We start from the raw sequence: 14,847 nt of genomic DNA, 5'->3' as shown, positions 1-14,847 counted from the left end.
AGGGGCTGAACCAGGCTTTGAGCCAGTCTGGCTCCAGGACTCACACACGTCACCACTGTATTAATTACCTTGTGACATATAACAAATAGCCCCACACCTAACAGGTGAAAGTCACACATATTTATCATCTCATAGTTTTTTTGGGTTAGGAATCCAGGAGCGGCTTACTGAATGCTCTAGCTCCAGGCATCTCCTGAGGCAGCAGTGGATCTGTTAGCTGAGGTTGTGATCTCCTCTGAGGCTCCCTATCAGAGCTGGGGGTCCACTTCCGAGCTCACTGATGTCAGTGTGCTGGACTCAAGGCCACGCGGACCTCTTCCTAGGGCAGCTCACCACATGGCAGCTGCGTCCTTGGAGTGAGAGAGAGCAGGAGAGCGCCCTGGTCAACAGCCTCAGCCTGGAAGCACACCTACTGTGTGCAGATGCTTCCGTGTGTCTCTACCCATCGGAGCGCTGAGAAGCCATTAAACATAATGAAGCCATTCAACACTGTTCATGGCCTGAGACAGTGTTCCAATGGCATCGTTTTATTCCACCACCACCACCACCATCTTATATTGACAAATAGAGTACAAGAGACTGGCAGACTAGCCAGCAAAATGGTTATCTCTAGGTTCTGAAACTAGATGGGTTTGGCGGTTGGTTTTGTTTTTTGATTCGGGGTTTGTGTTTTGCTGTTTTCATTGTTGCCTATTGCTATTTTCCTCAATGAGCATGTTATCAAAAAATAAGTGGGGTGGATAGTTGGGGGTTAGATGAGATTGTTTAAAAGAGAGGAGAGCAAACAATTCCAGGTGAACTTGACTTTGGCCAGGCTCCTATCCTTGCTGTTTGGGAAAATTACATTCGTTTATTACCCTCAGTATAAAGATCAAGAGGACGTTAGAAACGTTTGATGGCTGTTTTTATAGTTTGGAGTTAAAAATTGACTCTGGAATGGTGCTCTCACTGAGGGTGGCAAGCATCATTATTGGACCCAGAGGGCTGTGTGTCAGGGCGTCTCCCTGCCTCCTGGGGGTGCTGTTTTATTCATGAATGAAAATTCTGGATCATTCACTATTAATTCAAACTTCTTTTGCTTTCTTGTGCTTTTGATGGTAATTTGCCTTTCGGAGCAGTGAATTGTTTTGCTGCAAATGTTTCATTTCAAAGATCCACACTAGATGAAATCGAAAATAGCATCAGTTACAGTCACAGTATCTGGGAAAGGAGAGGTCAGACGGACAAATTTCCAGCGTAGCCACTAGCCAGTTGTGTGACTTTGGGCAAGTTAATTGACCTTTCTGAGCTTTCGTGTCTTCTTCTGTAACAGGGGAATAAGAATATTTACCTCCTAGGGGGTTGTGAGGATTAAATCCTTGTAAAGTGCTCCTGGTACATTCACCACAAGTGCTCGATAAGTGGGCATCTGCTCTTGTGACTTGATGTAAGAGATCTCAGAAAAGGCTTCCTCGATCACTCAAATCTTGTTTTTTTTCTCTTCTGGTTTATGACATCATCAAGAGAATTAAGAGGACATTATATATCGTCATTGGTATTGTGTTGGTATTTGGTTGTATTAGTATTTGGTTATTTTCCTCTATAAAAAGTCAAAATTGAGACACAGTAGGAAAAGCAGAAGTATTAGACCTGGGTTCAAATCCTGGCTTTGCAACTCATTAAGCAGTGTGACCTTGGGAAAGTCGCTTAACCTCTCTGATCATTGTCTATAAAATGGGGAAAATAATACCATCTCATGAGTGGGTTGTGGATTAATTAAAACAGTTGGTGAGAGTTTGCCTAAGTAGGGCCTGCCTGGCACACAGGAGGGGCCAAATACATGTTGGCTTCCCCATCTTCCTTTCTCTGATGGCACAGTTGCCAACACACTTACCAGGCTCTGATTTTCAGGAGCTGTGCCCAGCATTCTTGGCCCTCTTCCATCCACACCCACAAAGACTTGGCACATGGTAGGAAGCGATGAAGTTCTTGGAACAGACCCACCTGCCTCGCACCTGTCCTTCGCCATCCCCATCCCGGTGGACCGGTTGTCACCTTCTCTCCACCTCCTCTCCCCACCTCAACTCCCAGTTCCCACTTAACTCCTCGTCTTGGCCTCCTCGTAGCTGCAGCTCCCACTGCGAACTGCTTCCAGTCCCATTATTCCCACTTTCCAATTCCCAACAAGTCTGATTGCGACACTGTGATGTCAAGACATTTTCTGGAGAAAGGAAGGACTGAGGTGTCCTCATATGGAGGACCGCTTGCTAATTTTAAATATTCTACTTTCCCCCTTTACTGAAACAAAGCAAGATCTTCACTAGTTAAGGGCTATTTTTATCCAGGATTGCATCCCTGTTTTATGCAGGCCTCGCTGGAATCAGCTTTGACCAGTAACCCTGAGTTCTGGCCAAGGAAGAGAGAACCAGTTGAGTGTAAAAAAAAAAAAAGTGATCAATATGTTCCATGACCCTTAACTCTCTGCTAATAGAATCAACTCTTTAGAAATTCTCCTTTCGTTATAAGATCAAACAGAAGACAGCAAAAGCTGCTTTCTTTATGCCTTAAAATAAGGATGCCATTGGATTTGAACTGGACTTGACATTCAAAGGACTTCATGATTTATTACATTACATAATGAATTCAGAAACCTTCTTTGATATCCAAAGCAATTGTGGAAACTTAAGCATGAATTTAAATATATGTTCTAATATCATGGCTTTGTATGGTTTGGCAAGCTCTGTGTGTGTGTCTGTCTATCTGTCTGTCTGTGTGTCTGTGTGTCAGAGAGAAAGAGATACTAGCATGTTTCTTTGCCTCTCTGAGTTTTAGTTTCCTCTCCTATGTAATGGAAGCAATAATGACTCCCCCTAAAGGTTGTAAGGATGAAATGAGGTCACATGTATGATTTATATAAAGTGTCTAATGATTCCTTAGTTTGATACAATTATGGCAACCGAAGTAAGTGGAACTAACATTTCAAAACGACCAAGTATGTACCAGGAAAATAAAAGATCCCCAGGGACATGAAAGGGATTTCTAGGGGTTACTGGTTGTAAATCATTACACACTTCTCTCACACTCATAATGCTGCCTTCCACTCAGGGATCCATGAGACTTAGGTTGAGTCTACCCTTTATGTCTCAGCCACATGCTGAGCTAAAAAGCTTGTAATGGTTAGCCTGGGAACTCAGACACCCTCTGTAAGGTTATTACTATGCAAAAAAAATGTAAAATGAATTTCAAGCATATGACTTACGCCCCAAACTTTTCTTTTTTAACAAAAAATCGTCTGTAAGTGGGGACCACCTGAATTTAGACATCTGATTATTTTCTCCTGAATGATTTTTCATTGTTCCAACTGGATGCACAATTTGAGGACTTGCTGCTGACATCTAGTGGGTGGAGGCCAGGGATACAACTAAACATCTTACAACACACAGATGGGCCCCCACAACAGAGAATTATCTGGCCCAAAGTATCAATAGTACTGAGGCTCAGACACTTTGTCTCTATATATGTTTGGCTAGAGATGAAATTTTTTCAAACTTTGGATGATTTTTATAATCTGATTTTTCACATTCTAATACGGTGGGTACCTTTCCAGGTCCATAAATATGCAAACTGTCTATCTTGAAACTATTAACAGATGCATAATAGTCCATTGTCCACACAGTGGTAGAATATGTCATTACTCAATGCAGCTACCCTCCATTGTTAGACATTTAGGCTGTTCTCTCTTTATTGTTGTTTGAGACAGTACGACCATGAATATTTTAAACCTCCATCTTCGTGCACTGGTCTCACTTATTTTTTTAGGATGAATCCTAAACTATGCGATTGCTCGGTCAAAAGGGATAGGAAGCTGGCATCTGTTTACACTCCCACCCGCAGCTCGTTAGCGTGCTGTTTGCCTCCACCATCACTGGCACTGGGCTTTTCCATTTTTAAATCTTCAGTGTTTTTGTGGTACCCAAGTCTGGCCAGACCCAGTGTCCTGGGGCAGTCTGGCTCGGACAGGGTTGAGGTTCTGGTACTGCTTCTGTTGGGGACATTGGGTGTTTGTTAGGGCAGAATTCTCATTATATCTGCTATCACCAGGGGTTCTTATCACCTTTTTTCACTGCAGGATCCAGACATATCAGTCAGGCTGCAGCCAAAGTTGACGTTGAATTTGATTATGATGGGCCTTTGATGAAGACAGAAGTCCCAGGGCCCAGATCTCGGGTGAGTTGAACACATCTGAGTGATGTGTTTCAGAAACGAGCAAAAGACGTCCATGAGGCAAAAACACAGCTGAGCTTAGGGACTGTATTCTTAGCTGCTTTCAGAGGGTCCACCAGTAGAGATCTGGGACATTAAGCCACTCTGCCTTAAGAAGTCAAAGAAGGCTGCCTAGAGGAGATGTATCAGTTAGCTGTTGCCACAATCATGCTGTGTAACAAGTAATCACAAAACCTCAGGAGCCTACAGATTGCTTCTCATGCGTCTAGGATTAACTGGGAGTTGGGGAAGCAACTCTGTTGCGCCCATCTCCATGCCTGGGGAATGACTGACCATCGGTTGGTATAGACTAGGCTTGTCCTGGTCCCTGTAGTGACTTGGCTCTACTCCATGTGTCTCTCCTCCTTCAACGAGCTGGGCTGGGCTTGTTCTCATGGGGATTGCAGAGGAGAGCATGCTCTGGGTCTCTTGAAGCCCAGGCTTCACCCTGGCCCACCATCACTTCCACCTTATTCTGTTGGCCAAAGCAAGTCACATGCTGGCTGTGAGTCCAGAGTCAAGCGCTGGGGCAGAACATCCCACCAGCAGTGGAAGAACATGGCAACGATATATGGCACAGGACCTGGTTAGCAAATGCCCTTGAACTTGACCTTGAAGAATAAAAAGGAGGGATTTGCCAAAGGAATTCATTCTCTTCTAGGCAAGGGGCATGGTATGTGGAGAGGCATGCAGGGTGGCAGAACATGGCATCTGAGAGGCATTGGGCAGTTCTGAATCCCTGGAGTAGATTTTAGTGTGTGAGATGGAAGAGACACAAATGAATCAGATGAGGGAGGTTGGAGCTTCACACAGATGCCACAAAACCCGTATAGAACACATTTTGGAAGGCTGACTAACCTTGACTCGGTGTTGTGATATGCAATACTGTTTGTAATGTTTGCCCCTAAAAAATATTAATAACAGTGTAAACCTTTTTAATACAAATTAATCTTTTTTCTTTGCATATTTTGCAGATTTTATCCAGGGTCATTCTTTTAGTTTCAAAGATACCACTTTTCTCATTGCAGCTGTTTTATAAATCCAGAAATATTTTTACTGATAAATAATTGTAGTTATTGTGTTTGCTAACAAAAGGAGAGACTTTTTCATGAATATTTCTATTGGGGAACAGTGGGTTTTAATTTAATAGTAGTGTAATACTTGGAATAATTTTTTATATTGTTGTCATTAATATTTTCTATTTTTATGTGGAAATATATAATTTTTTGACTAAATGTTAAAGTTTATTTTACTTTGAGTCATTTTTAGCAATGAAATCTTTATACTATGAAAGCAACTGGTTTGTTATTCCCAGTTTCTATGTAGAATTGTACAGTGGGTTTTTGTTGTTGTTGTTGTTGTTTTTAAGCTTTTATTGGGGAAGGGGAACAGGACTTTATTGGGGAACAGTGTGTACTTCCAGGACTTTTTCCAAGTCAAGTTGTCCTTTCAGTCTTAGTTGTGGAGGGTGCCATTCAGCTCCAGGTCCAGTTGCCATTGTTAGTTGCAGGGGGCGCAGCCCACCATCCCTTGCAGGAGTCGAGAAGTCAAACCAGCAGCCTTGTTGTTGAGAGCCCACTGGCCCATGTGGGAATCGAACTGGCAGCCTTCGGCATTAGGAGCACAGAGCTCCAACCGCCTGAGCCACCGGGCCGGCCCCTGTACAGTGGTTTTTGGAGTGTTCAGAGTATAATTATGAATGGGTCTCTGAACATTTACATTTTCAGTTGATTTTGTTTCTCTAACAGAGTATTAAAGCCTTTTTTTTCCTGAATGAAAAAAGAACCAATGCTTTTATGGCCACTACATAAACGCCTTCAGCTTAATTTTTTTTGTTGTTAAATATTTTAGTTCGATTGGTGTCTTCCAAGTGTCTAAATCTCCCATATGTCTGTTGTACTGGTAATTTAACTGGCAGGAGTAGTTTCATGTATATTCATGTAATAAACAATGTATATTAAGCAATTTAAAAATATTTGTAATATTGTTGGCTAATTAACTATTAAGTTATTGGCATGAAAGGGGGGAAGCTCCAAGACTTGGGAAGACATGAAATATTTTAAGCTACTTTGGAAGAGTGTGTCCTTGCTATAATACTTTTGTTCTTCTTGCCCGCAGGAGTTAATGAAACAGCTGAATATAATTCAAGTAAGTGGAGATGAGATAGCATTCCTTCCATTGCTTCTCTATTACAATTTCACTGAGAGACACAGATGCTTACTTTGTGCTGGCTCTTTTCCAAAAGAAAAAAGAAAAATGCAGCTGACTTTTATTCTGAACCTTTTTTTTCTCATTTTCCTTGTGATTTCTTCTTTGACTCATTCATCATTTATGTGTTGTTTCTTTCCCACATTTCGGTGACCTTCCCAAATTTCTTCCTGTTATTCCTAATTTCATTGCATCATGGTTGGAAAACATAGTTTGTGTGATTTCAGTCCTTTTAAATTTATTGGGCCTTTTTAATAGCTCAGCATATGGTCTGTCCTGGAAAACATTCCGTATGTGCTTGAGAAGAATACGTACGCTCCCGTTGTTGGATGGAGTGTTCTGTAGATGTTTGTGAGATCTGCTGGTATAGAGTGTTGTTCAAGTCTATTTCCTTGTTAATCTTCTATCTAATTGTTCTATCCATTATTGAAAGCCATGTATTGAAGTCTCCAACTATTCTTGTAGAACTATTTTTCTCTTCAATTCTGTTTTTGCTTCATGGATTTGGGGGCTGTGTTATTAGGTGCTTATATGTTTATAATTGTTATATCTTCTCGAGGGACTGATCCTTTTGTCATCATAAAATGTCTCTCTTTACCTCTAGTGAAATTTTTTTTTGTGGTTTGTTATTAGTATAAATCATTCCAGCTTTCTTCTGATTGCTCTGAGAATTGTATATCTTTTTTTATCCTTTTACTTTCAACCTATTTGTATTCTTGAATCTAAAGAAGGTCACATGTCAACAGCTTATAGCTGAATCTTTTTATTCAGTCTGACAGTTTGATTTTTGATTGGCTTGTTTAATCCATCCACAGTTAATGTTATTATTGCTATGGTTGTATTTACACCTTCCTTTTTTTTTTGTTCTCTGTGTCTCATATCTCATTTGTTTCTCTTTTACTTTTTTTTTTTTTTTGCAGTGAGTATCTTCCACTGTAACATTTTCATTTCTTTCATTATTGCTATATATTTTTTCAGTTTTCTTAATGGGTGTTCTAAGTCTTACCATATACATCTTATCAGAATCTCCTTGAGAGTTTTAGATCGACCTTTTTTTGTTGTGATACATAGACTAAATACAGAAAACTTCACAAAATAAAAATTCACAGCTTCATAAAGCAAATCACCCATGGAATTACCCCCAGGGCAAGAAACGCCAGATTGCCAGCACCCACGGACCCTCCATATGTCCGTGGACTAGGAAGGTCATGGTTTATTTCACCAACTGAAGCTAAATCCTAAAACACTAAGAATGTAGGGAGTCGCAGGGAGCCTGACTCAGTCTCTTCTTTCCCCAAGAACGCAGATGCTGTGCATTTCTTCTGCAATTATGAAGAGAGCCGCGGCAATTACCTGGTCGATGTGGATGGCAACCGGATGCTGGATCTTTATTCTCAGATCTCCTCTGTCCCCATTGGTAAGAGCTGAAAAATCAGTCCTTGAACATAACTTCCTCTCTCTTCATTATGGCTCTCCAGACTTTAGATGTCCCATCCAGCAGACACATGCCTGCATGTTGCCGGACACTTTCCCTGAAGGGCAGAGAAAAGGAACATAGTTCATAGAGGGTGAATTACTAGGGACGTTACGTGTCTTCTCTCATTTACTCCTCCCCAAAACCCACAAGGTAAATATGTATTAATATCCCTGTTCTTCAGAGAGATAAGCAAAGCTTGGAGTGGTTTAGCAGCTTGCAGAGGAAGCATAGCCCACGTGTGAACCCGGATCTGGGTGAGCACCGTGTCCGATGCCAGCTGTCTGAGGTGGGGTTTCCTGGAAGAAGAGCCTGAGGCAGGGATTCTGTACAAGTAGTTTCTAGAGGAATAGCTCTCAGGAGAAACGGGAGGGAGGGAAACAGCCAAAGGCAGGGGGGAAGCTAAGAAAGATGAGCTGTCAGCCAGAGACGAACCACGGCCTGTTCCCCCAGGGGGCTTCTGAGCAGGTATTGCACCCCGGAGTAGGTCCCAGACTGACGCAAAGAGACTGGACTTTTTGTACCCCTGTGCCAATCAGTCATTGCCTGCCAGCTGCCAGAGGAAGGGCATGTCACCTCTTGGGTAAAGCAGTTTCCATTGACCAAGGGCAATTTTCCAGACGAGGAGGCAGTTGGAGCCATAACGAGCCACAGGCACAGCAGCTGGGACGGGTGGCCTGCCCAGTAAAGGTGACCTGGTGGGGTACCACCAGCCTCTGCCTCACCAGGCTCACCTCCCTGCCACAGAGCGGGCTCGCTGCTGTAGGAGGGCACACAGATGTGCACAGTGCTGGTTTGAACGTGCGGCAGCCGCAGTTTGCAGCTTGAACGGTTGATGTTTCCTTGGTCAGTGGATTCCTCGCTGCATTCACTGTCTGTAGGCTGAGCATCCAGTGAAGCCTGTCCCTCGTGGGTGATGACGGAGTGTCCTCTGTTCTCCATCAGCAGCTCCCCACCCCCAGCCGCCTGGGGCCTTTCTCCCGAGATCTGAAATTAGGTCTCCACTCCTGTGCTTTCTTGCAGCCCAAGCCCTGGAACCTATTTATTTCCCATTAAGATGCAGTTAGACAGTAAGTGAATGACTCATTCGTTTGGGACAGTCCCATCATCCAGAGATGCCTTGGCCTTTGAAGGCATTTTGGATGCTAAGATTTACAAACCCCTGTCTCCATTTTGTGTTGGAGTGAAAGGGATCAGGAGTTATCCTGGGTTGGAATCCTGGCTTCACCATCTATTATCCGTGGGACCGTGGACCAGTGTCTTCCAGCTAACTCCTACGTCCTCCCACCCACCCCAGGGCTCCCTCAGTTCAAATCCCTAGCCAGCCAGCGTCTGTATGGGGGTGTGGGAGACCGGACTGGCAGCAGTTGTTAAAAGACTAGAGTTCCAAATTTCTCTCTCTGGTCACTTTTTCTCCCATACCTATAGTATGGGATGGTTTTTTTTAACTGATAATTATTTATAATTTACAATGTGTCTGGCATACTGCTAAGTGCCTTCCGTGTTATCTCATTCAATCCCTATAACAGTCCTATAACGTTGGGGCTTTTAACATACCCCCAGTTTACTGATGGGGAGTCAGGCTTCAAGAGGTTGTAGGGTTTGCTCCCACGTCCAGGAAGTCTAAGGACTTGAGCCAATGACTTTCGTCTTCCACGCTTACTTCTGTGGTAGCAGCCTCCCAGACAGCTGCCCTGCCCTGCAATGTGTGGGTTCCACCGCATGGAAAGCCCAGGGCTAGGATTTCCCTGATCAGAGGAGCTGGCTTTGCCTTCATCTGTCCTTCTGACGCCAATAAGACAAACAGAATCTGTGGCTTAATGAGAGTTCCCTTAACTGGCTTATCTACTGAGGCAGAAAAGTCATAAACACCCAGGCTGCCCGATAAAGAGCCAGAGTTCAAAGACCTCTGGCCAGAAAAGAGTTGGAAAACAAACCCCAGCGTTTTCCCTCCTTGAGTAATGAGTACTTTCCAGCTTTGGGCGCAGTCAGACTTGGATTGGCATGGGGACGGGTGGGGACAGTGGGGAAAGACTGTTACAACCCTCTCCCTCCATGTCAGACCCCAGTCCGTGCTCCTGCAGCAGGCAAAGTGAAAACAGAGGCTTTTCAAGTCTGTTCACTCTTTTTTATTCTGTCGAGGAAAAAGCAAGTCTCCCCTCGGTGACGTTGGGTCTTTAATCTCTGTCTAAACTTGCTAGTATCTTACTCTGGAGGCAGCAGGCTCCCAGCTCAGAGCCACGGGCCTCTCACCATAGTGATAGAAAGTCTCCTTTCAAAATGAAGTTATTTAAATTAAAAAGTGAATTGACTTGAAACAAAATGAAGTACCAGGTATGCATGATAAAAACGGTGACCCTTGATGACGAGGAGTTTTTCACCAAGTTCTACTTCCTGCTCTAAGATTCACTGATGAGCCTTTTCTCACATGTGACAGCTGTGAGTCCTTGCCATGTCACTGGATCTCTGCATTATTCATTCATTAAACTAAAATCTGTTGAGTTGAACACTTGCCACCTCCCTTTAGGGTCTTACGTTCTGGTGTCCCAACCTCGGTGCCTCCTCCACACGTGGCCTTCCTGTGGGAATTGTTGCCACGATTCGCAATGATGAACAGGAAACCCCTGCACATACTAGCTGCTCGATAAACGGAAGCAAGTGCTTGGAAGCCAGGACATGTGGCTGCGCAGTACTGTCTTGTTCCTCCCTCCTTTACAATAAAAGCTTCCACTTACTGAGCACCTACTATGTGCAGCGGGGCTTCCTGTTCAGTGCAAATCCTTGCAGCAACTGGTCTGCTACTGATGGACTGTTGCTTTCAATCCTGGAGATATTGGAGTGGCACAATTAAGATACGGGCACACTGGTCTTTAGACAGATGTGTGGGATAGATTCGTAGAAGAGCAACTGCTGAATCAAGGGGCCTCCTAGACCTTGTCATGGAATGTCAGGCCTAGACAGGACAGTAAATCCAGCAGGACTCTGGGACTAAGCAGGCGAGGGAAGGCAGAACTGGATGCACTGGTCACAGACTGCAGGTTGTACTGTTCACTCACTCAGTCACTGAGCAAACAGTTATTGGGATTTGACTCAATCATTGTACACTGGGGAAGAAAGCTAGGACCACATTTGTGGTTCATCATGCCGGCCTGGGGAAGCACTCCCAGCCCTGGTCTTGAAATGTGTTTTTACCTTGCTTTCCCCTCCTCTTGTGTCTGTCTAGTCCACTAGGTCTCCGATCTGAACCCCAGAATCACGTAGAAAATTTGTTGAAGATTTCTGGGCAGCACCCTGAGAGATTCTGAGCCAGGGGGTGTGGGTGGGCCCAGGAATTTTTTTTTTTTTTTTTTTTTTTTTTGCCACCAAAGGAAAAAAGGGCTTCTTGCCATAAGAAGAGATTGCAGGGTTGGAAAAGAGGGAGGGGTCAGGTAATGGGGGAGGGACACGGGGACCCTCAGATGTGATGCTGGTCTCTAAACATACCCCCTCCGTCTCTAGGTTACAGCCATCCTGCTCTCATGAAACTCATCCAACAGCCTCAAAACGCGGTAAGTCCCCTGGGTTATATAAAGACCAAACGTGTTCGTAGCAATTCAAAGGCTCACTGGGGCAGTCTTTGCAAACAGTCCATTCATTAATTCCATGAACAGTTTGCACACATACTAGGCACTAGGCGCTTGGGATGCCTTGGTGAGCAAAAACATACCGCCCTGCTCCCAGGGAGGCAGTCAGTTAACGACACACAGAAGTAGAGAATTGCAACCATATTAAGTGCGACAAAATACGGCAAGCAGTGCTGTGTGGGTATCAGACAATGATGATGTAATGACAATAATTAAGAGCCTCATGAGTACAGTGGTCCCCCTTTATCTGCAGTCTCACTGTCTGTGGTTTCAGCTACCTGCAGCCCAAGAATAATAAATGGAAAATTCCAGAAATAAACAATTCATAAGTTTTAAATTGTGTGCCATTCTGAGTAGCAGGGTGAAATCTTGTGCTATCCCGCTCCATGCTGCCGGGGATGTGAATCGTCCCTTTGTCCAGAGTGTCCACACTGTACGCTTCCCGCCCACTGGTCACTCAGTAGCTGTCTCGGTCATCAGATGGGCGAGTATCACGGTGCTTGTGTTCAGGGAGCCCTTATTTTGCTTAGTAATGTCACAGTCACATAACAGTGTGTTGTTATGATTGTCCTATTTTATTATTAGTTATTGTTGTCAGTCTCTTACTGTGCCTAATTTAGAGATTAAACTTTATTATTGGGATGTATGTACAGTAGGAAACAATATATATACGGTTCAGTACTATCCGCGGTTCCAGGCATCCACTGGGGGTGTTGGAGCGTATCCGCCGCGGATAAGAGGAGACTGCTGTGTAAACACTGTGTTCGGTACTTCACAGCTCTAACATTAGCAAGTCCAGGAGGCCGGGACTATGGTAATCCCTGTTTTACAGATGAGGAAACAGGCACAGAGAGCTTAAATATTTGTCCAAGGTCACATTAGCCAGATGAGGTGCCGGGAATAAAACCCAAAGGGGCTGGGCTATCCAGTGAGAGAGGGGCTGAGGGTCAGGGGAGAGTTGCCAGGGAGGTGGCGTCTGAGCTGAGAGCTGAAGGAGAAGAAGGTGTGAAGAGTGGTCCCCAGAAGGAGAAGAGAGTGGGAGGGAGCTAAGCAGGCCTGATGGCCTCCAGTTTTGGATACCACGTAGACCAGGGTCTCTCAGCCTCGGCACTGGTGACAGTGGAGTCAAAGCACTCTCTGTGGTGGGGGCCGTCCTGTGCACTGCAGGATGTGTAGCAGCCTCCCCGGTCTCCACCCACTTGATGCCAGTAGTTCCCACCCCTCCCCCGAAACTGTGAGAACTGAAAATGTCTGTGGACATTGCCAAATGTCCCCTGGGGGGTAGAGTCCCACCCCATTTGAGAGCCCCTGCAGTAGAAGACTTCCATTTCTATCCTGAGCGTGGTGGAAAGCCTTGAACTGAATATAACACACATGTGGAGATATGCAGACATCCTAGGTGGACCCCTCAGTGAATCTTCCCAAGTAACCTGGCGTTTCTCGACTACCATTCATTATCATTCCCGTAAGGAGCCTTTTTAGACATTATTTTCCTAATTGTTCCTCCCATCATGAAATTGGAATACCACCACGTGTGAGTTTCCTATTATTACCACCAGCTTAGTGGTTTAAACCAACTCCCATTGACTGTCTCACTGATTTTGTGGGTCAGAAGACTAGGAGGCTTAGCCAGGCATTCTGCTTAGGGGCTCAGAAAGCGGAAATCAGCTCTTAGTGGGAGGCAATAAGGCAGAATCCACTGTGGGGCTCATTCACGTTGTTGGCAGAATTCATTTCATTCTCACGGTTTCCATTTGGGCCCTCCATCTTCACGCCAGCAGCCCCGGTCCAGCCCTTCTGTCTGTCTTGCTCCTCTGTTTCTGCTGTTACATATAATATAATACTGAGTCTTTTATATTAATTTTTGCTCCAAAAGACGCATTAGAGCTGATGATCCAACTAGGTCTTATTTTCGGGGAAACACGGTAGCAGAGAGCTCCTGGGTTGCGCTAGGCCCACCCGGAAAATCCAGAATAATCTCCCTACCTGAACTGATGAGGAACCTTAATTACATCTGCAAAGTCACAGTCTCAGGGGTGAGGCTGTGGCTTCTTCTTTAGGGTCCTGACTGTGCCTACAACACACCCATCCAATATAATATATATACATGTTGTGATATGATGTAGATTGGATGGATGGATGGATGGATGGATGGATGGATGGATGGATGGATGGATAGACAGACAGATGCATGCCATATAACTGTGCTCTCTACATCACAGTAGGATGTTTTTCACCCCCGTTGAGAATACAGGAATTACAAATGGTCCCCCCAGCCTGCCCTCACCCAATTACTCTTCCCCCAGCCCACGTCAGGTAGACCACGCCCCTTATTCTAACAGCATAGGTGTGTTTCTTCCATTCTTTGTTGGCACATAAACGGACTTAGTGTGCGCTCTTCGTCGTGTCTGGCTTATTTACCCAAAACACGTCGGCGGGGTTTGTCCTTGTGCAGCCAGAGACCATCTAGTCCCATGGCTGTCAAGCGTTCCAGTGCGAATACACTGCAATTAATTTATCCGTTCCACTGTTGCTGGCCATTGGGGTCGCTTCCTACGAAGGCTGCTGCTATGAACAACCGTGTACCTGTCTTCTGGGGAACACAGTCACCGTTGCCAGGGGACACAGGCTAGGAGTGGAGCTGTGGGCCGTCCTCCTGTGCGCACACGGTGAGCCTCCACACTGGCTGTCCGATTCCACTTCCCCCAGCAGTGTGTGAGTTCCCGTGGCTCTACATCCTTATTGACACTGTCATTGGGAGCTTTCATTTTACTAAGAGAGTGACATGTGTGCACGCATGGCAAGGAGTGTGATCCCCCCAAAAAAAATCTAAGAAAGGCAGGGAGGGCTGAGAGCCGAATCCTGATAAGAACCAACTCCCAGCCTTAAATGTTCTCCCCTCTTAACCAGCACGGTGAAAGATAATGGGAAAGAACCACATTTCTGTCCTTACTGATGGGTGTGCCCTGCTTGGGAGGGTCTTGGGGACATTTCTCCCTCCCACTAGTGGACAAGTTTCGGGCTGCAGTAGCAGACTCCTAAGAGTGACTCGGGAGTGCAGGCTCCACGAGGGTTTACATTCAAAGCCTGGCCTTGTTTCTAAACGTCGTGCAAATCCCAGATGCCTCAGCATTTGGTGCTGAAAAAAATGTGTCAACAAACATGTCACACACACTTGTAGTGTCAGCTGCCTCTGGAGGCAAAATCATCCCCAACAACATGACTTCAAGGCCCAAGGATTCTGATTTTGGCGGGTGCCCTGCCTCCACCTGTCCCCGCCTCCACCTGTCCCTGCCTCCA

General features: G+C 45.1%; 1 protein-coding gene across 3 annotated transcripts in view; it reads left to right on the top strand.

The window, feature by feature from the left end:
• Positions 1 to 14,847, top strand: part of ABAT (4-aminobutyrate aminotransferase) — a 63,773-nt gene that overhangs the window by 30,490 nt on the left and 18,436 nt on the right. For all 3 annotated transcript variants that reach the window (XM_019754096.2, XM_019754097.2, XM_019754099.2), the window contains exons 3-6: positions 4,109 to 4,206; positions 6,361 to 6,390; positions 7,750 to 7,867; positions 11,423 to 11,472. In XM_019754096.2, coding sequence (XP_019609655.1) covers positions 4,109 to 4,206; positions 6,361 to 6,390; positions 7,750 to 7,867; positions 11,423 to 11,472 — 296 coding nt within the window. The remainder of the gene's footprint in view (positions 1 to 4,108; positions 4,207 to 6,360; positions 6,391 to 7,749; positions 7,868 to 11,422; positions 11,473 to 14,847) is intronic.

Source organism: Rhinolophus sinicus, linkage group LG18, assembly GCF_036562045.2.
Source record: "Rhinolophus sinicus isolate RSC01 linkage group LG18, ASM3656204v1, whole genome shotgun sequence".
In the NCBI taxonomy this organism is placed as follows: domain Eukaryota; kingdom Metazoa; phylum Chordata; class Mammalia; order Chiroptera; family Rhinolophidae; genus Rhinolophus; species Rhinolophus sinicus.
This window is presented reverse-complemented; position numbering and strand designations above follow the sequence as displayed.